The sequence below is a fragment of the Conger conger genome, chromosome 6 (assembly GCF_963514075.1).
Source record: "Conger conger chromosome 6, fConCon1.1, whole genome shotgun sequence".
Taxonomy (NCBI): domain Eukaryota; kingdom Metazoa; phylum Chordata; class Actinopteri; order Anguilliformes; family Congridae; genus Conger; species Conger conger.
Genome location: NC_083765.1, coordinates 39,495,039 through 39,521,248, shown reverse-complemented (window position 1 = coordinate 39,521,248; position 26,210 = coordinate 39,495,039). Strand labels below are relative to the sequence as shown.

Sequence of the window (26,210 nt, the reverse complement as noted above, 5' to 3'; positions counted from 1 at the left end):
CATTCAAAGAGCATCCCTCACAACCATCCAGGCTTGGATGTTTTTATTAAAAAACTATAAAAACATTAGCCACCACGACCTTGCACAACCACACAGTTACGTTGCAAATATGTAAATGTAGCAAAAATCTTCTTTGTTCTAGCTCAGTTTCTTTGTGTCCCCTCTGCAGAACGGTGAGCCCGGAGCTGAAGTCTTACGCACTCGGAGTCCTATTCCTGCTGCTGCGACTGTTAGGTGAGGGACTGTCAACAAACTCCACTCTGTGTATCACATGCTGCTAATGCTGCATGGGTCAGGCTTATTTATACCTGCACCTGCCCGGCCCGTTAGGACAGCCAATCCGCTCCCACCCGACCCCTATCATGAGCCTTTTCAGGTGAAATTGCACACACTTTTTTTCAGTCCTCATTTTATTATTTGGAGAAGCGCTGCTCAGCTTTCTCCGGTCCTCCGAGTTTCGGTCACCCGACAGCTCTCGCACTTTTGCCTGCTTACGAACATGATCTCTCTCGCAAATCAAGACCCGCATCGGCTAGTTTCTGAATCACGTAGAAGTGGAGGCAGTGTGCAGCTCTGTGTGCCTACTAGTTTGCAAATCCTGGGCAACGTTGTTGCAATGTGATGGACGTGCATTGGCTAGCATCTAACTTTGACTTGAATGGCTGAGTGATACTTGGAATAGTAGTTAACTGTAGTAAAGTAACCTATACTAGCTGCTAATCGCAGCTAAAATCTTTGTCCAACTAGTAATTTGTCATCAGCTTTACCATTACCACAATAACCCTTTTATGCTGTAATCTGATTGGTTCCATGCTTGTGTGTTGGCAGGTTTTATACCTCCCCCGCTGATCTTCGGTGCCGGGATCGACTCGACGTGCTTATTTTGGAGCACGGTTTGCGGGGAAACGGGGGCCTGCATGCTGTACGACAACGTGGCGTACCGCCACCTGTATGTCAGCTTCGCCATCGTCCTGAAGGTGGTGGCATTCCTGCTGTACGCCACCACCTGGCAGTGCTTGCGCAAGAACTACAAGAAATACATCAAGAACGAGGGATGTCTGACCCCGACCGAACACTTCTCCAACCTGACTTTAGACAATGCGGGGAAAGACCTGGGCCAGAAGCCTGCTCAGAGGACAAAGTTTATATATAGCCTGGAGGATCATGAACTGTGCGAGAACATGGAGTCTGTTTTATAATCTTTGAGTGCAGGGGAAGCAGCCCCGTTCAAGCTCAGCTTTCATGTTAGTCTCTTGAAGAATCTTTCTATATTTTATTTTTGAAATAAAGAAACCTTTTTAAGTGAGATAAAAAGGTTTTTCCGTCAGAAGATTCCTATTCGGACAGAGGTGGTGGTGCCCTGTCACCCCCTCCCTGAAAGACTTGCTGCTGGGGTTTTTTTTTTAGCTGTGCTTTGAGACTGTTGAGGGGTTGTGTGTGTCAGTGAGTCATTTGATCCCTGCCCATTGGCACCTGTTGCAGCCAACATCAGATATGGATACAAAATAGCTAGCTTCTCAATTGTAATTTATTTTCAGATCAGGATTTCTACTCATCCTTCACCCATGTTTATTTTCTGTTTAAATACCCCATGTAATAGCATTTTTCTTACATATAAGCCACAAGATTAAGATTTGTACTTAGTTTTTCCACAATTACACAGATTCTATTTGTACATTTTTCCCGAATTAGAAACACAGGAGCTCAGTGTTTCTAAATGGGGAAAGCTCTGACACAGTGTGTCCCTTCTAATGGATATTCACTTCAAAGGCGCTGGCAAAATATGATAGTATTTATTCTCTTTGGTTCTTTATTTGATATAATATCTATTAAGTGTAATTTATTCTGAACTATGAAGCTCACTTTGATTGCACATCGATGTAATTGGGCTTCTGAGCTAATGGGCCACAGTAGAGCTGGCAGGTCACAATATGAGTAGACTGCTGGTTTCACTATAGAAACATGAGTGTTTTGGGGTAAGTGAGGTGGGCTGTAAGGAGTCTAGTTTTAAAGGCCAAAGACCCACGGCTCACTATATATCAGCGTATGTTGCACAACAAGATGCAGTGAAGACAATTCTGTCTGCTGTTTTCCACTGTAAGCATCAGACATTTTGTGTGTGTATAATTTTTTTATCATTTGACATGTAATGTTTGAGAGCCTGTTTCTGTAACTGCAACTTTTTTCCTATTTTTTGTAACTAGAAAAGTAGTTACGTATTTTGTCTGAAGATGCAGTTTTGTTGGGGTTTATTACAAACAGTCATTTTATTCTTCTAATTTAAGGGTGCTTCAACAGAATATCAAATTTAGTTTGTCTTAAAGAGTTTCATTGGTTCATTAATTTCTTAATTTATGGAGTATTCACATATATTTATTTCATATAATTTTTATTCCACACTGGTACCACAGTTGGAGAATATATACAGTGTAGTCCACAAGTATTTGTACAGTGGTACAATTTCTGTTCTTTTGGCTCTGTACTCCAGTAGATTGCATGTGGAATGAAGCAGATGCTTCTGTACACTTCAGAATTAATTTTGCTGCTGCTATCAACAGTACATCATCAATGAAGGCAAGTGAGCCAGCACCTGTGATAGCCATACATGCCCAAACTACAACATCCCACCATGTTTCACAGCTTTGCTTCTTGAGCTGTTTCTTTTAGCCTCCATACTTTGCTCTACACATCACTCTGAAAATTAGTCAATCTCAGTCTCATCTGTCCTCATACAATACCTTTTCCCAGAACTCTGCATCCTCTTTTAGGTACCACTTAGCAAACTGTAACCTGGCCATCCTGTTTTTGCAGCTAACTAGTGGTTTACATCTTGCAGTGTTGCCCTCTTTAGATCTGTTTGTGAGGTATTCTGCTGAGAGCAGTCACCTGCCTCCCGAATACTTTTTCTGATCTGTCAGACGAGTGTTTGGGGTTTTTTCTTAATTATGGCGATAATTTTTTGGTCATCGACTGTAGAGGTCTTTCTAGGCCTACCAGCCCCAGTGCAATTACTTAACTCATCAGTGCTCTCTTTCTGCTTAGTGATGTTCCAAACAGTCTATTTTGGTAAGCTTATTGTTTGGCCCATGTCTCTGACTGTTTTTGTCTTATTTCTCAGCCTCATAATGGCTCCCCTGATATAACTCTGATTCTCATGTTGACAAATGCCTATAACAGACAGAAGCAACTAAACACTGACAGATCAGAAACAGCTGTGAAGCCAACTGTCCAATTAATTTTGGTCCTGTAAAATGGAGGGGCTATGTATATAAATGGATGTAATTCCTACACAAATTACCTGATTTGGATGCAAATACCTTTGAATTAAAGGTGACAGCGTGCACTTTAACCTTCCATTCATTGTTCATTTAAAATCCATTGTGCTGAAGTACAGAGCCAAAGGAACAGAAATTGTATCACTGTCCAAATACTTTGGGCCTGCACTGTATATCCATTGTGCAAAATATCTTATTTTTCAATGAGGAGTGATTCCTCAAGCAGAGAAAAAAGCAGAACTTTAGATATACATTTTATTTTATTTTTTTTGTCACAACCTCAGATTTTTAAAGGATATATTCTTGATTGCTAATATATGATGATAGTATTAATACTTTGAAAAAATATATTTTACAGTACTATGTTTACATGCTCATAAAAAATCTAACCAGGACAACCACTGTCATTTAACAGTACAAATTAGTGACACTTCTCTAAAAGCTTAGGCAATAAGACACAGAGGGATATCCCGTAAAGGCATACTTAATCAGCTTGCCAACAGGAGCATACAGCTACATGACGTGTCAGCTGAAATCCGTTTCTTTGATGTGGATGCCTAGGGTCAAACATTCTCAATTGCCCTGCCATTTGCCATTATTGATCTGAATTTTAGACTTTTAATAATTCACTGCATTGTATTATATTGTTGGCCCTTTTCTCACAATTGTATTATCCTAATCACTTTCATGAAGTAGTTTTTTTCCTTCTTTGTGTCAAACATTTGTTGAGTTACATCACTAACCAAAAATGATCACTAGCCAAACAAGGTCAGTCTTTTCATTATTAAAAAAATAAATAAAAGTAAAATAAATGAAACAATCATTATCAAACTGAAGGCATACTACTGGGTTTTATGGCTTTGCGTGTAGTTACCTACAGTATATAAATCAATTGCCTGCAAGCCATTCAAATTGTAATCTCACAAGAAACTTGACAATTATCAGGACAGCTGTTCTTACTTTCCATATCTATCTTGCATTTAATGTGTGTATGTGCGGGAGGATGGTCATATGGAATGTATTGCCCTTAGTAGGTCAAATTGAGTGTGCTTGGTTTTTGCAATATAGCGGTCATAGCTATTTGCAGCTGGATTGTGCATTTATTAGCAATGGGGCTTCCACAGCAAAAACGTTCAGTACAAAATCAACTCTGCCAAAGTACATTTAACTAATATCGATGTAGTTTACAATAGACTAATAAACTGAGTTCACATCGCTGAAAATGTTGCTGTGCAGGGTGATGATGCTTGGGTTTTCTGTTGTTGTTTTTGCATACTGTTAAACTGGTCTCAGGCTCCAGCAATAACGCACGAAAGACGTGGCATATTTTGGTTTCTAAATTCTCTCTGACGTTACCTTGCGTTAAGCTTGCAGTAGTTAAGTATCCGTTTTTCATAGATTATTATTCTATTGACACTAATATTTATAATCAGTTCTCCATATCATATCATTTTGTATCAAACAACTTTATTTTTTATCTTCTTTTTCTGATAGTAAACAGCTCTACTAAACAGAACATTATTGTACCTAAAAGGTAAAAGGAATGGCATTATTATTTTCGAGCCTGGTCTCACACTAATTTGACGACTGGTGACAGAATGTTCTGACCACTGAAATCGGCCTCTACGTTCCTAAATCTGAGCATCCGCCACTAGCTGTTGAACCAAAACTGAGCACTCCAACGCGTGTGTACGAAATGTTTTTGTGTCTTTATGCTCAATTAATATCGTTAATGTTACATCGTAACCCTAACGCTAACCATAACCTCCGTTCCAATTATTTTGCCGTTTGCCAACGGATTATGTGTAAATACATCTATTATTTAATTTATCTGTTCATATTTATATCTATTATATTTCTTTCCATCGCTTTTTGCCATTTGCCGACGTATTATATGTAAATACATATATTATTTAATTTATGTGTTCATATGTTATATCTGTTATATCTCTCCTTGCATTTGCAGAATGTCGTCGTGGGGTGGCGCTTATCCAGGATTCGGTGTATGTTAACCAATTTCCATGGCATGGAAAATCGGTGCTGAAATGTTATTTTCAGCCAAGTTTTAATCTACAATTATTAAATAGTGTCTTTTGGGTGAGGTTACTAGCCAGTCAGTCACTTGCATTGCCCACCCTCTATGTGCTCCCCCCTAGGAATATTTCCTATGCAGTCGAATTTGTCACCTGTTTGTTTTTTTTTGTTTTTTTGTCAGATTCACATTATGAAGATCAGTTAGAAGAAAAAAAGTAGACAAACAGAAAACTGGGACTACATACAGTACTGTGCAAGTCTGTAAGGGGAAGATGCTTTAAATTAAATTAAAAGGTTCCATATATCAAAAACATGTACGACAGTATAAAGATCAGTAAACAGTTAAAAGCTAAATCAAATCAAATGTGTTGTGACTACCCTTCACCATTAAAACTGGATCACTTCTCTTAGGTTCACTGTCTGGTAAGTTGTTTCAAACGTTGGACTTTCCAACTCTTCGGCAGACTTTGTCTGTCTCACTTGCTTCTGTCTCTCCAGGTAATCCCAGACACCCTTGATCAAGTTTGATCTGAAAAGTGTTCTATTACTTAATATGTTATTCTATTTAATAAAATACAAACAAAACATCTGTAAACAAATGTTGTTGTTGTTGTTTGGAAATCTCAAATTTGTTATGCTCTACTGACACACCTATGCAGAAAAAGAAAATGTAAGGAATATTTAAAGAAGCCTAAGACCTTTGCATAATGTCAGTGTAATATTGGGGTTGGGAAGGGGCTGAGAGAAATAAAGAGGCTGGAAATTAAATAAACCAAAGCTTTTATTTTTAACTGATATATACTGTATATAGCAACCAGTTTGTAAAGTGTGTTGGTTTTTTATTGCATCCTGAGGTGGGCCAATTTAGCAGCAAATCCAATGTTCTAAAACATCATCTGATGGATATATTTTGAAAGATGTATTTTCCATAATAAAGATTTTTTTCTGAAAAAAGTGACACACCATTATTAAATTCAGCTCAAATACTACCTGCAACTTCTAGGTAATTTTATGTGAAAGCTTGTTAAAATCTCTTTCTTAGGGTTGTCTATTACAAAAATGATATGCCTGTTTCTAAAAGAAAACTACCAAAGGGAATTCAAAGCAAACTTGGGACATTCTGTTGCATAACTACGGTAAACATCTTGCCTTTATATTCCCTAATCAGCCATGCGGTGGGAGGTCTGTCTGTGAAGTTGTTTTACTGCCATGTGTTAGGGGCATGCTGTAACAGGGTCTGCAATGTACATTACATTACATTACATTATTGGCATTTGGCAGATGCTCTTATCCAGAGCGACATACAACAAGTGCAAATTGCATACCCATCACCAGGGATAAGTGCACTGAAAGACCCTAGAGGGAAGTACAATTTCAGCTGCTACCTGTACAACAAAGATAAGGACCAGGGCCTATTTGATCATCGGATTAAAAAATTTACTTATTTATTTATTTTTAATAGTAATACAGCAACACAAAAATGTATCAATATACTGTTTACCTAGCCAAACAAAACTAGCAAAGGTATCATCCTAATACACAAGTAAATAACACTGGTAAAGACAACAGTTAAGGTTTACAGGGAGGTAGGGAGGGACAGGGAGGGGTGCAGCTTGAAGAGGTGCATCTTGAGTCTGCGCTTGAAGGTGGCAAGAGATTTTGCTGTTCTGACCTCCACGGGGAGTTCGTTCCACCACCATGGAGCTAGACAAGCTGCTGCATTCTGGATAAGTTGGAGGGGTCTGATGGCGAATGCTGGGAGGCCAGCCAGGAGAGAGTTGCAGTAGTCCAGGCGGGACATCACTTGGACCAGGAGCTTGGTCCAGTAGGGGGTGAGAAAGCGGCGGATTCTCCAGATGTTGTATAGGAGGAACCCGCATGACTGGGTCATCGCTGCAATGTTCTCAGAGAGGTGCAGTCTGTTGTCCATCACCACAAGGTTCCTTGCACAGGGTGATGGGGTCAGTGAGGTATTACCGAAGGAAATGGATAGATCCAGATGGGGAGAGGTAGGCGCAGGAATGAAGATCATTTCAGTCTTACCTGGGTTGAGATTTAGATGGTGGTTGTCCATTCAGCTCTGGATGTCACTCAGGCAAGCAGAGATACGGACCTTCTTATCACATTTTTACCACCCAGGACAAACGCTTATACTGTTCAACAGTGGCCTTTACAGGCAGTGACTATTACATAAGATAACAAAACATATAGCTTGCGTTTTCCTACCCAGTCTACCTACTGCCTAATTTGCCTACAAGCTAAATAGAATCTAACATCGTATCAAGCCTGGTCTTGAAAACCCCCAACATTTCTGCCTCCACTACATGCACTGGCAAGCTATTTCAGACATTGACCACTGGCTGTATGAAAAAATACTTCCCTATATCTGTATGGAATTTCTCCTTTGCTAATTTCCATTTGTGCCCTCTCATTCTACTAACCGAACTCAACATGACTAATTATTATTTCCTCCAAATACCGCTCTTTACATCAGCCGCCACCCCATTTAGTTTTGTCATAAGTTACCCTTTCTAATCACATTGAGAGGAAACAACAGGACAAAGTTTGGACCGTGGAAAAACAGTGAGGGTGATGTGACAGAGAAGTTATAAATATGACTCGAAGAAGAATTTTATCGCAATGGTTGGAGAGTTTATTACAATGGTTATAAACTGTGCAAGTGAAAATGAAACAAAAGATTCAAGGTCCAAGGATTGGGATGGTGGTGAAAGCAGCAAGGCATATCTTGCACATAACCTATGGGGGGGGGGGGGATAGAGTCAGACGTGGGGGAAATAGAACTATGTTAAAGAAAATAATATGGGATTCGGAAGGGGAGAAAGTGTAGCCTATTTTATTACAAGGCATATTATTTTTTGTATTATTATTTTTTCAAGAACAGAAATAAACCTAAAAACCTAAAAAAATAAATAAGCCTAAAACATTCAGTAGGTGGCGGTACTGCATTCATCTTAGATTGCCATCCGCAATAAAAACACAGGAAGAACCATCGGATTTTGCGATTTTCCCTGAGTATGGCAATCCCTGCCCCCCTGGCCTCACATTTTACGTGGCAGGAATAATTCTACAACAGAACAGGGCTTGGGGAGGGCCCTGCTCGAGCTTCATCGAGTTACAGTTGCTTAGGAACCAACGATAGTATGCAGGAAAGCGGTTTAAAAGAGGAAAAGAAAACTGGCTGTGTCCGAAATGGCTCACTGTTCACTAATTATTCATTCCTAACTAGAGAATGTCCATGCGATAAATAGTTTACTAAATAAACAGTAAATTCTTGACAACAGACGTCTTTTGCAATCGGTCACTGTCATCACGTGGGCTACACGCTGCTGCATATACAGACTACAGCAGAGCGAAAACACCTATCCGTTTTTAAAACATTACTACAGAAATATTAAAGTCTATGTATCCTGCAATGCCCAGTCGAGATGCAACTTACCTAACCCCGCGGTGTTCGGGTCAAAATCGGGTTTCAGCTTTTCAGCATTTTTTCTTTTTTACGATTTTTTTTTCTTTTTCGAGATTCCATGGCCTTGGCTTATTTTACGTGTGGGACGTGTAAAAGAGCACTAAGTAAACATCGACAACGTCCCCTACACATTTAGGCCTATGTCGGAAAATTGAACAGAACACGGGTTAAGAAGAATATTGTTATTGGCGCTTTTGTCGATAGACTGGATGTACTGTGCATCGTTTTGCCAATATTAGAGCTATGGTCGAAGCGTTCATCGGTACATTACATTACATTAGTTAGGTTACATTACATTCATTTAGCAGACGCTGTTATCCAAAGCGACATAGGCTACACTATGCAAATCATAACCAAGAACAAGCTGCGCTGAAAACACTAAGTAGGTTAGTGTTCTGACACTGACTGTTGTATAAACTGTTTTACCTCTGTACTTGAACTGCGTTATTCAAACGTAATGTCAGATCATGATTGAGCTACATATATAGGCTACTCGGCTCATACAAGTAACTAGATCTAAAAATATTTTATTGCTCATTAAACAAGTTCAAGTGATATATTTTGTGATTAATTAGTAATACAATGAGCATTTATATTTCCTGAATGGTATGGTATCCGAAGTTCATGCTAAATTATTTCGTATACCTTTTTGACTACAATATTATGATTTCATTGACATTTGTTGAATGCATCACTCTGGAAAGACTAAATATGTGCTTAAAATCAGTTTTGCTCGGAACGTGACGTTGAACTATTTTTTTTTCGATCGGAAAATGTCTTGGCCAGTTTCTACTGGCTCGTTGCTGTTGCTAGGCTGAGCTCATACCTTCCAGAGTTTTCCACAAAGCAACCGGAAGAGAAGCTACAAGTCACACCCTATTGGTCGGTTGTGGGGGTGGATCCGTGGTTATATAAAAATAAATAAATAAATCATATTGGGGGTGCGGCGATAAAGGAACTACTGCGCGTTCTGTTTGAGGAATGTAGAATAGGCCTACTTGATGCCACAAAGGATAGTGGGCTTTCACTGTATTTCAGTTACTGTAACTGGATTTAAGCGAATTAATACGGAATTCCAACAATGTTTTACACATTATAGTGGATGAGGATTTGTGGAATATAATTCCTCATTAATGTAAACACTGCTGCTGTTATTAATGTATTTGGACAGTTAATACAATTTATATTGTTTTGGCTCTAGTTCAGCACGTTGGATTTGTATGTGAGATTAAAGTGCAGATTGCCCCCTATAATTTGAGGGTATTCACATCCATATCGGGAGATGAGACATAACTACTTAATCGAATACTGAACGGTTAACAAATTGTGAATCTATTGACACTACCGTTTTTATATGCATTTCACGCATGCTTAATAGAACGCATCAATTAAAAGCTCACCGTGGCTGATTACGTTTATTTTTAATAATTTGATTTCACATTTGGTCAGTTGTGCAGACTGTATATCGAGTAAAGTACTTAAAACGGTCATGAAATTATAAGTGCCCTGAAAGCCATATACGGTGCTATCGCATGTAGGCGTAAAGGCACGTAGGCTATAATAGCGTCCGTGTAGTAGGGCCTACTTCTACGACTACAACATCCATCAGTATTTTGTTTTCGTGCTGCAGACAAGTAAGGCTATTATTTGGTAGCCTTCAATCAAAAAGAATAGCTACTTGTTGCATACATACATGTTATTTATAGGTCAATTGTTTGTAATTGCTTGTTTATTTAACCTGTCCTTAAGTTTCAGGGTCATCATTATCGCAGAGATCTATAGGCTATATGCATTTTTTGTTCAAATATGTATCTCAAAAGGAGTCATTAGCCTACCACAGAAAACATTAGATTTTCAAAGTAGGTCAGCCCTCTCTTTTTTGACTGATACAGAGCTGTCAATGTTGCCAATTCTGCATTGGCAACACTGCATACGTTTGGTTACAACTGTTCGAAATGGGAGACCAACTAGTTCTAAAACATTCTCAGTTCATTACTTGTATTTTTGTATCACCATGTGCCTTGATAGTTTTTTTTAACAATGGCAAATCGAAATGGTAGATTCGACCACTCTTGTTCAATTTTTCCAGAAACAGAGCTAAGGCTTGTGATATACATGCAATTTCCACATACAAAGATCGAGACAGAGCTGTGGTTTCACTACCCAGAATGCTTGTCTGCTAGAGGAAGTTGTGCACGATTACATTAAAAAAGAAGGGCAGCCCATGTTGAAGAGGATAACAGAGCGAGCCGTGGTAGGGAGAAGGACGAACGTAACAGACAGCTTCACAACACACCCACAGCAGCCCAAGATGGCAGAAACGCGAAGACCGGGTAGGGGTGAACACGGACGAAACGTGCGAAATCTACGGGGAAAGCGTCGCTGGGAGCACAGACGAGTGAATTGGTGAACATTTCAGCCGAGTTAGGGTAAGAAACACGAAAAATAACGGAGATTTGGTCTCTTTGAGTCGATGAGTAGAGATGTGACAATATGGAGGCAAGAAAGAGGGTTCTAGTGTCGACTGTTAAAATGGCCATGATGGGTTTTCAGCCAAGAGGAGGAAACCGGCTGTTTAAAACGATATTTTGATGGGGTTTTCGTTTTTTTTCCTACCAGAAAAAATACAATGCGTTTTTGGAAGCAAAGCATTTGTTTATAGGGAAATCTTTACGTCGAAAACTAAGGAGTTCTAGAACCTACGCATTTAACGTGCTTTGTCCTTGAGATAGAGCAAATGTCCTTGCCTGAATTAAACGGGGAAAGTGGCATTAAATTAAGAACAATGACGCAAAAAACGTTGGTTAGCACCTATTCAAACGGATCGAGCATTTGGAACATCAACATGGTGATTTCAAGACACATTTTAAAGGGAGACATGTTTTTTAAACATTTTAGCCTGTATTTATAGAAGTTGGCTATATAATCAAATTCCCTGTAAATACAAAACTTGACGTTGAAAGAATGTCCAAAACTATGAAACGATGTAGATTAGTATTTTGGAAATCTAGCAAGATTGTAGCGTTTAATGATTTATGTGATTTATATTCTGGAACTGATTTAGTATTAAACCAATCTAATCTGCTCTTGGTACTTAAATTATTTTATATAACGTTACTTATCTGATTTTAATGTTGTGTTGTGGTAGATGTTACAAACTCTTAAATTTGATTTGAGGTGGCTTTAATATCATTTTAAGCTGTATTTTTCGAAGGCAAAAAAAACAGGGTGTTGGCTTTTAACTCTTTGTGGTCAGTGTGGGGGGAAAAACAAAAATATTTCAAAATCTGTTTTGCCATTTATCACTAGAATTATAAATATGAAGTTCTGTCCACATGGATATATTCTTAACATCCATTATCAAAAAGGACCATTTCCAATATTGTATTTAATCTAAAAGCGCCTTTGTTAAAAAACAAAAAAAACAATTCAAGGTCAATGTTAGAAGCAAAATCAACCTGATGACAGGAGTACCTGCTGAGAATAGTATTTTGGTGTTTGTATTTGTTTTTGAAGTTTTCTGTACATCATAATAAAGTGTTTTATCTCAAGATGTTAGAATCCACACAGTGTGTACATTTGTACTAAAAAGTGGCATAATTTCAGTCCTTTTCCAGTTTTAGTACATCAAGCTTTCTAATGATACTTTCTGTGGTCTTGGACAAACCTGAAATTGCCTAAATGTTTTTCAGCAGTGAACCTTACATAATGGTTTTAGATGACACCATATAACATGTTTATCTTGCCCATAATTACAAGAACTGGTAATAATTTCTCATTGATTGGGTCATAAGATATTTTGCTTTGTTTTATTTAAATGCTCAATACCATAACGAAACATGGGATTACATTTGTTGTTGAACGCTTTCAAATTCTATATGAAAAAAACAAAAAACAAAACCCTGTCTGGTGCAAAGTGAAATCTTTATCCAGAACAACAACAAGACTTAATTTTACGATGTTTGATGGCCATTGGTGCTTTGAACAGCTCAATTTAACTAGTTCATTTTCATAATTGCACCAGTTGAAGAATGAAAAAAAAAAAAAACGAAAAAAACTTCTGTGAAGATGATTTTTGTAAATTACAATAAAAAAATATTTTCTGTAAAGACGCCCTTGTGAAAGGTGTAGTTTCTAGAGAATATCTCTGGACATTGTGTTCTATGTTTAAGCCAGAGACATATGTCAATTGACAGATGTATTATTTTGTCAAATGGACAAAACAGGCTTGTATTGGTGTTTATTTAGATACAATTGCTTGCTTCTTTTTTGGTTTCTTTTTTGACAATCCTCTTATTTTTTTTCTTTCAGGACAGAAGAACTGAAGCAATGAAGACGAATGAAGGACACGTTGCCTGGCTTTGTCTTATGACGAAGGTGAGTGAATATTTTGGCCAAATAATGGCATCTAATATTTTTTCTAATAAGTTGCATTGTGATGACCAGTGGAATGTGCTGTGCATTTGTAAGTCATGTTTAAGAAAACTGTTTTTTCTTGGTTACTGAAAATGGACTAATTTTCTCTTGAAGGTTTGCCTGGAGAGCTTCACAATATCGTGGGCAAGGCCATAGAGCAATCGGAAAGAAGTAGGTCAAGGTTAGTAAATTGACATATCTTCACAATTTCCTCTGGTGATGGTTCTTGGCATGGTTTGCATATGCAAAACAAATTAATCCCATTGCCCCCTCCGCCAGCTGCATTTTCTATTATGATTGCAATAAGCAATAGTTGGATGCTTGAATTCTTGAAGATTTGAACACACTTATTGTTTTCTTATTAACATCTGCTATATTTGGCCATTGTAATACTTGGCACCAAACAATTGAGTCTTATTTTGCGAGTGCTCAGGTAGGGGAGGGGCTGGGGGAGGTGAGGAGGGGGGGGGGGTTGTTTTTGCACTAGGAGTTGTTTTGTGGGAGTGGCTTAAGTTGTTTGGGGCGTTCCAACAGAAGTGCCCTCGTGACATGGAAATGGATGCCGAGCTCATGGGCTCGATCAGCATAGCAGGGGAAAAGACTGCTTTCAGCAATGCATTTTTAACATGCAAGTGAATAGTTGCACTCCTTTTATTTATTTTGGTAATTGGGACATATATTATTCAGCTTATTAGGTCTAGCATAGTTTTCCCTGTATGGGAGAAACATTGATGTGGAATGTGAATTCCAGCGTTTCAGGTTTTCACAATGGCATGTGCGATTTCTCACGTCTTATTTTTCTTGTTCAGGAGTGGGCCAGCCAAGGGGGCCCTGGGGTTTATAAAGTTGAAGACAGCCTGGTGAGTTTCTTTTGGTAATTATTGTGTGTAAAGTTCTCATATTTCATCAGATGTCTGTCATCAGGTTTATCAGTAATTAATGTTCAATTATTGTTAAAGTACAGGTAATTGGAAGGGACATGGGGTGGGAAATTGGTACCATGTTGGGTAGTGAATGGAGACTTTGTCCATTTGGTGTAAATTTGCATTTAAAAGATTATTATGAATAAACCCTACAATGGCCAGCCCTCACTAAATGTTCTGGAGAGTTCCGCATACGTGTGAGGTGCTCTTAGGATCTACAGATCTAGTATTCTGCGTAGAACATCAAACAGAATTTTCGTAAAGGTTATGGTCCTTTGAAATTGTGCCCTGATGGTTTAGAAACAGGGCTCATAACTGGGTGGACGCAAGTGTTGACCTTGTGGTTCTGTCATTCTCCCCCAAGGTATGGCACTTGGCTTTTACATTGCGCTGCATTACGTTTCGCTAAAATGCGAAATCTGGCCAATGTGAATTGGTTCCCGTCAACACCGAACTATTGGCTGAACTTTTTTATTTTTTCATCCATGTTGAGTAAATGAATGAAATGACTTGATTATGAAGTTGTTAATATAATTTTTTTGGTGATTGGAATTGGTCAACAAATAAGAGAACGCATCACACAAAATTTTGGTCAAACGACCCTTTACAACCTGTAATGAAAATTATGAATAATGCTTTTTCTTTTTCATCCAAACAAACTAACAAACTTCAGGAAGCTATTCACTCACTAGCTACAGGGCCATTGCAATAGTGAACAACCACCATTTTGATGGATGAGATTGGGGTATTTTGCAGTATTTCGATGTTATTCGTTGAAGCAAATGAAATCGATCCACTTTTTTCAAACTTGATACTTTAAATTGCATCTGAAGTTTTCAGTTAAACAAAATAGCCTAGGCACCTTACCATTCTTTTACAAAGGTATGCACAGTTGCATACTTTAAGTCCTATACCACACCACATCGCATCCTTTTGCACATGTACCATGTGAACGTAACAAGATGGCCTAAAGTGATATTAATCACTAGAACTTGCTATGAAATCTCAATTTAAAATATTCACAAAAAATGCGACAACCATGGGACAACCATCTACCGGTATGGTTCTGCATTAGCCTATATCCTTAATATTTGTTGACTTTGGCCTTCATTGGAGTGCATCATTATTGTTTGTCCTCCTCCATGACCAAAGGACTTTTAGTACCTTTTGGTGTTCCTCATACCAGAGCACCCAGGTTACATAAGATGGGGTGTGTGTTAATTTCGGTTTCATAAACAAAATAAAGATTCTTGGCTCATTGCCTCGATAGAATGATTCTGCTATAGAACTGCTCTGATGCTGTCCGAGAATGCACAGCTGTCTCTGTGAACACACCTAGATCAGTACAGATCTTCCCGACATTAGTTGTATAATTGTTGTGCTCCCTGAGTGCATACCTCCTGCCACTCCCGACAATTGTTTTTGTAGGCCTGAAATACAGGTTGATCGTGTAAGAGTTTTGAGAAGTGGTCTTGTAATAAAGGCTGTACATTGCGCAAGGCACTTAACCATAATAGCTTCAGTGAATACCCATCTTTTTCAATGGATTCTGTGTAAAAAAAAAAAAGAAAAAAGAAAAGGCAAAGAAAAAAAAAAAGGAAAATTAAATAAATAATGTTTAGTCATAGTGTACATGCTATGCTTGTCAGGGTTACCGTTTTTACACGAGTGTTACTTTCCTCTAAAATGCATACCAGTAATGCCTACATCAAACTTCCTTTTATACTGATCTTTGGTCTCATTGGTTTTCAATATTTTCCCTTGATTTAAAAAGTGTTCCAACGATATGAATAATCCATTGGCATGCAAACGCAAGGCCACTTTCTCCACATAATATTTGGAGATTCAATGATAACTTCGATAAGCATTCATACAAGTTATACAGCTTTAATCACCAAGTTGCCTACATTTAATGAATAAAGGCACCACTCTGTAATCTACCGCGTTAGATTTCAGCACAACCTGCCAGAAAGGCTCTTAACAACACAGTGTAGAGAATGGAGAGTAGCCTACATTTATCCACCATTTTAAAAAGTGTTGATAAAATGTGCACAATTTTTCTGCATACCTAATGGCTTAATTGAGAACTAGCTATATCTGATATTGAGTATTATGCAAACAGTTTAGTGTTAATTTAACAATGTCAGCGTTGAAGCTCTGCAGGTTAACTTTTATTCATTTTTTTTTTTTTTAGATTTTATTTTTAAATTGCAATTACAAAATATATTGATGGTGTGGATAACTATACCGGTGTAGCCTCACACACTGTATGTCACGACTAAGCCTAGTAGTTCCTTATTCTGTAGATGGTCATTCTATCAAGATTTATCCACTTCTTTTTTTCCTTCCTCCACCAATGATCTGATTTTCTCAATCATTCACTTTTTTGTCCCGTAATGATTGTATCCATTGGCCTCTGGTTACCCCAGCTATTTCTTTAGATTTGAGGCTCTCTTGAGGACAATGACCAATGTAGCACTCCGGGACTATAACTGAATAATATTTTTGCAGAAAAGCCCTTTACACCATCTCCAAATCAAACATTACCCCGGAGAGGGTTGCAGTGCTGAGACTTGTTCAAAGGATGTTGCGCAACATCAGGGTTTACATTACATTTAAATATACTGTCAAGCTGAATTGAAAGCAAGCTACCCCGGTAAAAACTTTTCTGCATAGTGGTTTCTTACAGGCTTAAAAATGCATTCCTTCCTGCATTTAAAAAAAAAAAAAATTTTTACCTCCCGAAACAGTCTTGCAAAAAACTATCGACCATTTTAACTTGCCTATTTGCAGTCATTCATTACTTGTAAAGCTACACATTTACCTACCTACAAATGTAGGAATCTTTGCAATCTTTGATCTGGAAGTGTTTTTACCTCGGGCTGGTCGCCCAGGGTAATACCCGCACAGGGTATGAACCCACTCCTTTGCACAACTGCCTCCTGATTTATACAGTTTCCCCCTCTCAAATGCTGGGCCAAGATCTTTTCTTGTTCTTCAGCTTTTTAAGCTTTGAGGCATCTGGTGAACCAACTGCAAGAGCTCATTTGGACATCCACATTTGGATTCTTGCCATTGCTCTATCTGTGACTTCAATTTTGCTACATTTCTGTTCTACTGGCATTGACGATTAATGACCACTCACCTTTCGACTCCTTTTCCAAGCATCCCTGTCTGAATGTATGGTTTGGTTTAGTTTTATCCAAACTTGAAGGACATTTTTGCTTCTCATATTTCTGGAAATGTGAAATTCTTTCACAATCTATAATCCCTGGGTATTGTTTTGAATGGGAAAGCAATCCTTTCCCAATATTGTGACATTTGGTATAGTACTGGCAGTAATCAGTACCTTGGAGTTTATCTAGTCAACTTGTATATTGGTGAATGGTTGGCTAACTTGACAAATTCCACATTGCTCAATATGGCTGACTGAAGAAAATGGCAGTGAATTGACTGGACTGAGTGGACTCATGTCTACAGAAGAGTAATGGCAGCTGCAAACAGAGCGCTGAAGAGAACAATCCAGCCATTCATAGGGTTGGTGGGAGTAGAGGCCTGTGTGCACTTTGCTCTTAGTATTAAATTTCTCCAACCCCAGGAACACTTTTCTTCGAATGGACCATTTATGTTCGCAAACATTACCAAATTACGAACCTATCCTTTGAAAGAATGTCAGGAGAGCCTCTGCTTCGTGCTGAAGGAACACAGGACTGCATGTTAAGGTGCATGGAGCAAAACCCCACATATTGCAAATTCCCTTCCCCCCCTCTCAGATTTGTGATTGGGTGCTGTGCAATGGGAAATCTGATCAGTGAGCCCTGTGGTACAGCCGACTTCAATAGCCACAGCCAGAAGGTTGGTGGTTCAAGCCCCGCTGTAGCCATGATGAGATCTATGCAGCTGTTGGGCCCTTAAACAAGGCCCCTAACCCCACATTGCTCCAGGAGGGATTGGCCCCTGCTTCGTCTGGAAGTCACTTTGGATAAAAGCGTCAGCTAAATAACTGTAATGTAATATAATAAAGCTGGGGTGCAGTCTCCACTCATTTCCTAGCCAGAGACTGAGGAACTACATCTTGTTTTGCAATCTTTGATCTGGAAGTGTTTTTACCTCGGGCTGGTCGCACAGGGTAATACCCGCACAGGGTATGAACCCACTCCTTTGCACAACTGCCTCCTGATTTATACAGTTTCCCCCTCTCAAATGCTGGGCCAAGATCTTTTCTTGTTCTTCAGCTTTTTAAGCTTTGAGGCATCTGGTGAACCAACTGCAAGAGCTCATTTGGACATCCACATTTGGATTCTTGCCATTGCTCGATCGGTGACTTCAATTTTGCTACATTTCTGTTCTACTGGCATTGACGATTAATGACCACTCACCCTTCGACTCCTTTTCAAAGCATCCCTGTCTGAATGTATGGTTTGGTTTAGTTTTATCCAAACTTGAAGGACATTTTTGCTTCTCATATTTCTGGAAGTGTGAAATTCTTTCACAATCCATAATCCCTGGGTATTGTTTTGAATGGGAAAGCAATCCTGTGAATCAAAGAGATTTTTGGTGCAGTTGAACCCCCGCTTGTCCTCCAAAAAAGAAAGCTAGCACTTTACCTAAAGCCAATGACCACTTATCATGGAGTTAAAGTTCTGCAGAAGGCCCTTTTTTGCATCAAAGCATCTCATAATATTTCAGCAAACGTTAAAATCTTGTAGCATTAGTGTGAAGTGTGAAGCTGCTATCGTTGCCCTGTATACCCAGGCCTGCATGCTGATATGCAAGGCTTGCCTAGAAGTAGAATAAAAATCTTGCTATATACTTATTGCTAGTCAAGTACTCCATTCTGCATTTAGGAATAGGAAACAACCATCAAACCACTCTTAAGTCTGTAAACTTTAAAGCCTCATTAAAATAATGTAATTGGTCAAGGAGATGAATTTTACCACATTTTAAATGCAAATGCATCAAATAATTAGTCAAATACAATTAAATGTGTTGATTTTTAGGTGTCATTCTTCTACCGTGTGAACCTGAAATTAATTTGACATGCAGTAGAAAACGCATCCTATATTTAAAATCTCTGTGGGAATTGTGATTATAATTTTCTTTTGTTTTTGGGTTCCAGTTCCTTCCGGAAGTGGAATGTCGGCATTTTGAATTGCCATACATTTAATACAGACATGACAGACATCTGATGTAATTTACCCTGCCTGTGTTTGAGAGTTGAATGTTGAATGCATTTGAAATGGTGTCCTCCCATGAGCTACCATCATGGGGACTTCTGCTGAAATGCATGCTGAATTGAAATCTTAGAATAGATAAATTGATTTTTCTTTAGAACTTTTTGGAACTTGGTTGAAATGCAGCAGTACAGTTTGATTCTGTGCTTAGAAAATCTTCCTATTTGCTCTCCCATTTGGTGTAAAACCATTGAAGTACATTTGCCATATGGCATCATTTCCAAAGCTGCTACAAATCCATGGGAAAGACACTGTTGAAATATTGATTATGGCCATGTGCGTTCATAGAGTTTAGTTGGCTGATCTAGAAGCATATTTGTGAAAAGGTTGTTTTGTGGTTTGATTGTAAATTTTGGTGAAGTTTGATCAGAAATGGAGAGGCTTTTGAGAACTGGAATCTATGGATGTTTAGCCTTTAGAGCTTATAGTACTGTATTACAAGTTTGTATTCAAGCACGCATCTATTGTGTTTAAGAGTTGAAAGTTGCAGTATTCATTGCTCGTTAATTCATGGAATTTTACATTTGACATATTTGTCAATTCAATCTTCTGATTAATTGGCAACCATTTTTCCTTGACTAGTCCTGTAAACAATAATGTTTTAGTTTATATATAATTAGGAATAGTGGCAATGGTAATTTCAGTCCTTGGTTTGTCTTTATTCACAACCCAGTTAACACAAATGGTCATGGCATTGTTGTAATTGGTCATACCCTGGGAATGTATAGATATTGCACATTGCTGTTTTCGACATACGGTTTGGGTTTACAACTTTTGCCTTTTTTCCTTTGATTCCCTTAAGACCATTCCCACAACTGAAGAGATTGAAGACAACTGGTATGTCACCAAGATGCTGCCTCCTATCTGTGGTTTTTGGTTTTACTTTCTCTTTTGGAAATGATCATTTTCTTGTCATTTAAAATGGCACCATATGCTACAACATTGACTTTATTCTGTGTTTAGCTTCTGCGAAATGACTGACTGTAAAACCAATTTACAGGTGCTTTGGATGTTTTGATTTATGTTGACAAACTGTTTATAAAGTGATTTCTCGCTTTTGTAGTGCTTACAGTTTTTGAAAATTTTACTCTGTAATGCAATGTTGGTTATTTTATTTTCTTTAACTGGATTGTTTTGATGGTCTTTAATAAAAAGAAATTTGTTCACTATACATTTTTTCCCAATTGATTCTTTTCTGTTCATGGCACATGGATGCAAGATCCACAAGCTGTGGTTATTCGGGCTAACAATTTAAGATGATTTTGTCAACTTCCTATGTGAAGTTGTTCAATGTCTAAATACATTTTGGTCAGCCATTTTAAAATGGTACATTGAAAATAATTGTGGTTTCTGAATGCTGGTTTTGTAAAATCAAATGACATGCTGTTCCTCTTGGTTTTGTGTGATTGTTTCGCCCAGTTCTTGGTCATCACTGTGATGTTCCTAAGGCAGTGCGTTCATTGGGCTATTTGTCTTTACTTAAATAAAATGTGTGTTTTAATGCAACTAATTGTTGGTTGGGATGTGTCCTTCTGCACAGGACAATGGTTGCTCTTCATCAAAACAACTCCTCTTGTTTAGGCTTTTAAATAGATTTACTGTAGTTTTACTATCGGTTCCAACCCACCTGACCAAAACATGATTAATTTCAAATATTACATTGATCAGTCTTATGGGGTACCATGGAACCATGGTTGGATAATGAATTGCAGTCCTTTTGGGTAATTTTGGGGCCTCAGTGACTTGATTAGGTACATTCCTCCTTGTCATCCATTAGTGCAACTCTTAATCAGTGATTGAATTAAATATTTGGGATTCTTTTAGGCTTTATGGATATCTGGTTTGCTGTGTTATGTGTATGCAAGAGATATTTCATACAAAATGGATGCAACCAGTGGCTTGGGCAAATTAGTCCTTCCCATCCAGGCTTAACTTTACAAAATAGGCTGCTTGCACAACTATATAAGTCAAAATGAGTTGAATATGATGGTGAAGGCACTGTCTTGTAATGGTGTCCAATGCTCTTTTGTGTTGCTTCTATAAAATGGCTCCAGTCGTCTCATTTCCTGTCTGAACAGGAAGTGATGGCTCTAAGACAAAAAAAAGGACAAAAATCTCCCTTTAAAACGATAACCTCCCACTTTTAGCCATATGTGGCTCTGGTTTAGTACACTTTAGGAGTCCTGCCAAAGGATGGATTTAAATTATATTGGAATTATTAAGACATAATTGTAGTATTTTCATTATAAAATGAAAAGGGGTGGGTCTTTCGTACATCACCTGGGTACTGGGGTAAATGGAAAGGACGTCAATCAAAGGCTGAGCTTTCAGAGCAGGGAAGGAGCTCTAGATGGCGGCTGAGCCTTGGAGCGGAGCGCGCATTGAGAAACGCTGGGCTTTCTCAAGCCACTTTCCAGCAACTAAAAAAAAAAATCTTTGAGCCTGCCGCAGGGGCCAATGAAAGAAAACATAGGCTGCTTACGATTAATTTAGTCTAAAAATTAAAGCCGTTTTTGTGCTAAATTGACGCTTTCGTCGAGAGGAGTACTACTGTGCTGTCTGCGCGAGTCGTTGTTTTCCCAGCCTTAGTACGAGGCAGCCATGGCGCACCTCCATTTTTAGACCGCTGTGTTAACGTGCTGCTGCCTGTTATTTACTTATGTACTGTGGATATTAGTAACTGAATTTGATTTCGGATTTAAACAAATTAACGAATATACATTTTAAACGAAGTAGTTTATTTTCCGAAATCGCGAAACTGAATAAATAGGGTACTCGTCGGCCAAACTGGAAAGCAAGACGATTCTACCTGTTTGTACATGGAATCGGTATGTTTACAATGATCCTTTTTTATTTATAATTCGAATTTTATTTCTGGAATCGTTTTTAAAATGTCCTTTGTCTTATGACGCAGTTATATTGTATGACTCTTGCTGGCTGCCTGCGTGTATTTCAAAGAAATGCTTTCAACACCATGGTTGTTATATTGATGCCTATGTGATCACCTGTCAATTGTTTATCGATACTTTACAGTATTTATGTTTAAAACGTCCGAGACAATGCTGTTCTGTTTCTAGCTACAATGTCGTTGCTACGTCGAGGCTTTGCTTTCCTCATTGCAAAAGCCAGCAAATATAGCCTAACTTGGATGACATGTTACCTTCTTTTTAACAATTGACAGTAAATACCAGGACTTCAGATCACCTCAAATAAAACTTTTCAGGATACACGATGATGAAGAATAAAACTATAAAACAGGAGGAAGAAGGCTCTACCCAAAGCAATGCATCAAGGTACGATCTTTAAAGTGTTTTCTACCTTTTTTGACATGTGTCTTCATTGTTTACCTTGTCAAGCATGGGTGCTCAGCTGTACACGTATTTAGTGATCGGTTTCTTCCATTTACTTATATTTTTATCAATGACCTTGGGATATAGCCACACCCTATTTTTTTGCGAGCATTTTTTAAAACTTAAGACTAGACTCTTGGGCCCAAAGAAACCATGGGGCATTCGAATGTGAGCCAACCCGATGAAGTCTTGAGGCTTTTTCGAAAACCCCACACACAATTTATTTCGTTTTTTGTGCCCGTTTGTGACAGCCTAATTTGACCTTGTCTGATTAGTGGGTACTGCAATGCACCATTTTAGATACAATGTTCATTCCCATTTAAACCATTTTAAGGACTTTTCTCTTCACACGTGGTTAGGATAAAAACGGTGGATTTTGCTTTATTAAGCATTTACAGAATAGGACCCCTCCTTTGTGATTCCTCAAGATAACTTGCTTGAGTGAAGTTGGAAAGATGCAAACTTAAGTTTGTTTAGTTTTAATGGACAACAAAATGAATGTCTTGAACTGCCTCTTTATGGTTGTGTGTTTTCCTGTAAGACATAATAGTGACAGTGGTCCTTTATAGGCAAAACTGTTGCTCTCTGAATATGTGGGCCTTGTATACATAGCAAAGGTTAATTATTTGTGAAGTGGATATACATACTAAAGGTTCAAATTATTTTAAAAGTTAATGCCATTATATGGTGATGTTATCTAAGGCACTAAGAAAACAAGTTTTAGTGGCTAACATTATAAAAACAGCATAATTCGCTAAATAATGTAAACTGTACTGTAAAATGTTTTTCTTTTTAACATTTATTTTATCCAAATGTTTTCAATATGTTCAGAATTTTATGCATTCCTGTTTTATGCCAAAATTACTTAACAGTTCACAAGTATATGCATATGTGTAGTAGTTAGGTCTGCTTTTACCAAATGTATTCTCATTCATTCATAAAATTGTGGTATGACAAGCACATGGGATTTCCTCCAAGGCTGTAGATGGGCCATTTAGCCTATGATATGTACATTTGACAGATTATACCTACTCGATTTCTTCAGCTCATCTTGGCTACAGTTAACAGACCTGTGGACTCAAAGGTGTGTGTGTGTGTGTGTGTGTGTGTGTGTGTGTGTGTGTGTGTGTGTGTGTGTGTGTGTGTGTGTGTGTGTGTGTGTGTTTCTATTTGTCTCTATGAAAGTTTTCTCCTAAATTTCTCATTAATAAAGCACTGTGATGATTGACATAATGCAAGTTTCACACTTCACTTAATGGTGTGGAATATAAAGGTATAAACCAAGGTTTTAATCATTTAATCATGTCAGCTTTAGTGTGTGTGTGTGTGTGTGTGTGTGTGTGTGTGTGTGTGTGTGTGTGTGTGTGTATACACAAGTGTGTATGTGCACACATGAACAACTGATTCTCAAATACATGGCCTAAGAAACTGTGTGGCGACTAGTCAGAAACCATAGGCCTATATCATAGCATGGTACTTGATCCACATCTGCTTTAGTTCTGTGGAGTTCCCTTTTGCTTACAAAGTGCAAGAACAGTATGAAATTTGGATCGTGTAGACTGGTTGTCACATTTTTGGAGCAGAATACTTTGACCAGTTGCCACTCATCTTCAAAAAAATAACGGGGCATGGGGGCTAATAATGCCCTATCAATGAATTCTGCATGATGTCATCTCCCATGTGACATGCCTGGGCCACTTGGAGTAAAAGTGTAAGATGCTACAGGAGAGTTTATTTGTTTTGTTTATTTTTTGTTTGATTCTGCTGTCGTTGATTTCCTGTTCTAATATCCAATGCAGAAGTGGGAAAATTTGAGATACGAGCAAATCTTGCATCCATCTCTTCTGCAGTAATGGAGCTCATGCTGTGTATTGAAGCTTCACTTTGTAAAAGTTGTGCATACATGGGTGATTTCAGCAACTTTGATGGAATCCACTGTATAGTAGTGGTACATGTAAGTTACCGGAGCCCTTTTAGCAAACTTTCCTGTCTTGTCCATTCCTGGTGAAGGCTTAATTTTTGAGGGCTTGGCTTTATCAGAAAGCCAGTGGATGGAACAGTCCGGTTTTCTTTACTGCACTTCCCGAAAGGTAAGTATTTATTGATAAGGCTGTGTAGCATTTCATGTCTTCTCACAATTTTGAACATCCAAAATTTCACCATTGGAATTTGGGGCTGGGGACAACCAGACAACCTGACATACTACCACCATTGGCTAAATTGAAGATTTCGTGTCATATTTCCAAATCGAGGTTGGGGTTCCAATGGAGTGAATGGAGTAGCACAGTAAAGTGTTAAATGATCTCTCATAAGGGCATATAGGGCACTTTTGATCCGATAACCTCAATTAGAATTGAATTGACATTGAACATTTCTTTCTTTTGAAGAGTGAAACTGTGGCAAACTTTCATCTGACTTTTTGTATTCACAATAAATATTATATTGCTTGCTGTACAGTCTGAAATCTCCTCAGTCATAATAATGACTGCTTGAACAAGAGTGAATGTGGTATATGCATCTGTTTATCAAGCCCGAATAAACCGATATTAATCAAGCCTTAATATCGGTTGGGTTTTAGGCTTTGTTAATTGGGAAGACTTGACATAAAACATGTAAGGAACATGTGGTGGGTAGAAAGGCTGCTCAACCAACATGGAAACAATTCCCCCAAAGGGTTAATTTTTTCAGTTTAAACTTTGCTTATTTTTTTGCGGCAGCCATTTTATAGCCAGAGCTGCATAAAGAATTCTATCCAACATTAAGGTTTGCAGCTTATTCCACATTGATGTTTTTGCCAGAAAGATCACATCATTTTTCCTTTGGAAAATCTGTGGTATTTGGTCATAGGATTTTCTAACAAGTCTGAGTGTATTTTTATGTTGTATTAAATGGAAGCACGTCCACTTCAAAGTCACAAAATGGCTCTTGCTTTGTGCTGCATAGCTAGTCAGACATGCTGCATTACACTGGGGTTCTTGGAACTACAGGAAGCTGGAGCAGGAAGTGGCTCAAAGGTCATTTGGGTATGTTGTGAATAGGGATTGGATGGCTTCCCCCGCATACCAACTTGACAGCCAATAGAAATTCAGTGTAGCTGTATGTCCCACCCCCTTCTTGCATCATTCCAGTATTTGGAGAATCGGCCTGCCTGCCTGCCTTCTGTGGTAGTGAGTGAAGCTTACATGCTAAGAGTCAGGATTTGTGGCTCAGCGTTTTCACGTTACTACCATTTTATAGTAAAGAACATTTAAAACTTAAATGTTAGTGAATGTACAAAACACAATCCAAATGTTTTATTTACATTTTTTAAGGGCAATTTGTTATTAAAGGGTCATGTATTGCATTGTTATGAATTACATGCAACACATCTTTTAGTTCTTCTCAATGTGGGCTAAAACTATATTATGCTTTATTACGTTATGTTTGTGTGGTTTGTATGGAGATATGATACTGCATGGTCAAAGACATAGTGCAAGAAATAGAACAAACAT

General features: G+C 38.2%; 2 protein-coding genes and 1 long non-coding RNA gene across 5 annotated transcripts in view; all 3 read left to right on the top strand.

The window, feature by feature from the left end:
* Positions 1-6,257, top strand: part of LOC133131705 (solute carrier organic anion transporter family member 3A1-like) — a 40,159-nt gene extending 33,902 nt beyond the window's left edge. The window contains exons 9-10 of the mRNA XM_061247118.1: positions 170-234; positions 829-6,257. Of these exons, the coding sequence (XP_061103102.1) occupies positions 170-234; positions 829-1,199 (436 nt within the window). The 3' untranslated portion in view covers positions 1,200-6,257. The remainder of the gene's footprint in view (positions 1-169; positions 235-828) is intronic.
* A 4,762-nt stretch (positions 6,258-11,019) lies between these two features.
* LOC133131134 (uncharacterized) lies at positions 11,020-20,540 on the top strand. Its single transcript, XR_009708986.1, has 5 exons — positions 11,020-11,225; positions 13,108-13,173; positions 13,327-13,393; positions 14,022-14,072; positions 20,172-20,540. It is a non-coding gene; the product is annotated as an uncharacterized LOC133131134 (long non-coding RNA).
* Positions 20,541-21,537: 997 nt separating this feature from the next.
* Positions 21,538-26,210, top strand: part of chd2 (chromodomain helicase DNA binding protein 2) — a 38,851-nt gene continuing 34,178 nt past the window's right edge. For all 3 annotated transcript variants that reach the window (XR_009708895.1, XM_061244247.1, XM_061244248.1), the window contains exons 1-2: positions 21,538-22,197; positions 22,551-22,662. Coding sequence is in view for 2 of the 3 variants with exons in the window: in XM_061244247.1 (XP_061100231.1) it covers positions 22,601-22,662 (62 nt within the window). In the remaining variant the exon portion in view is untranslated. The remainder of the gene's footprint in view (positions 22,198-22,550; positions 22,663-26,210) is intronic.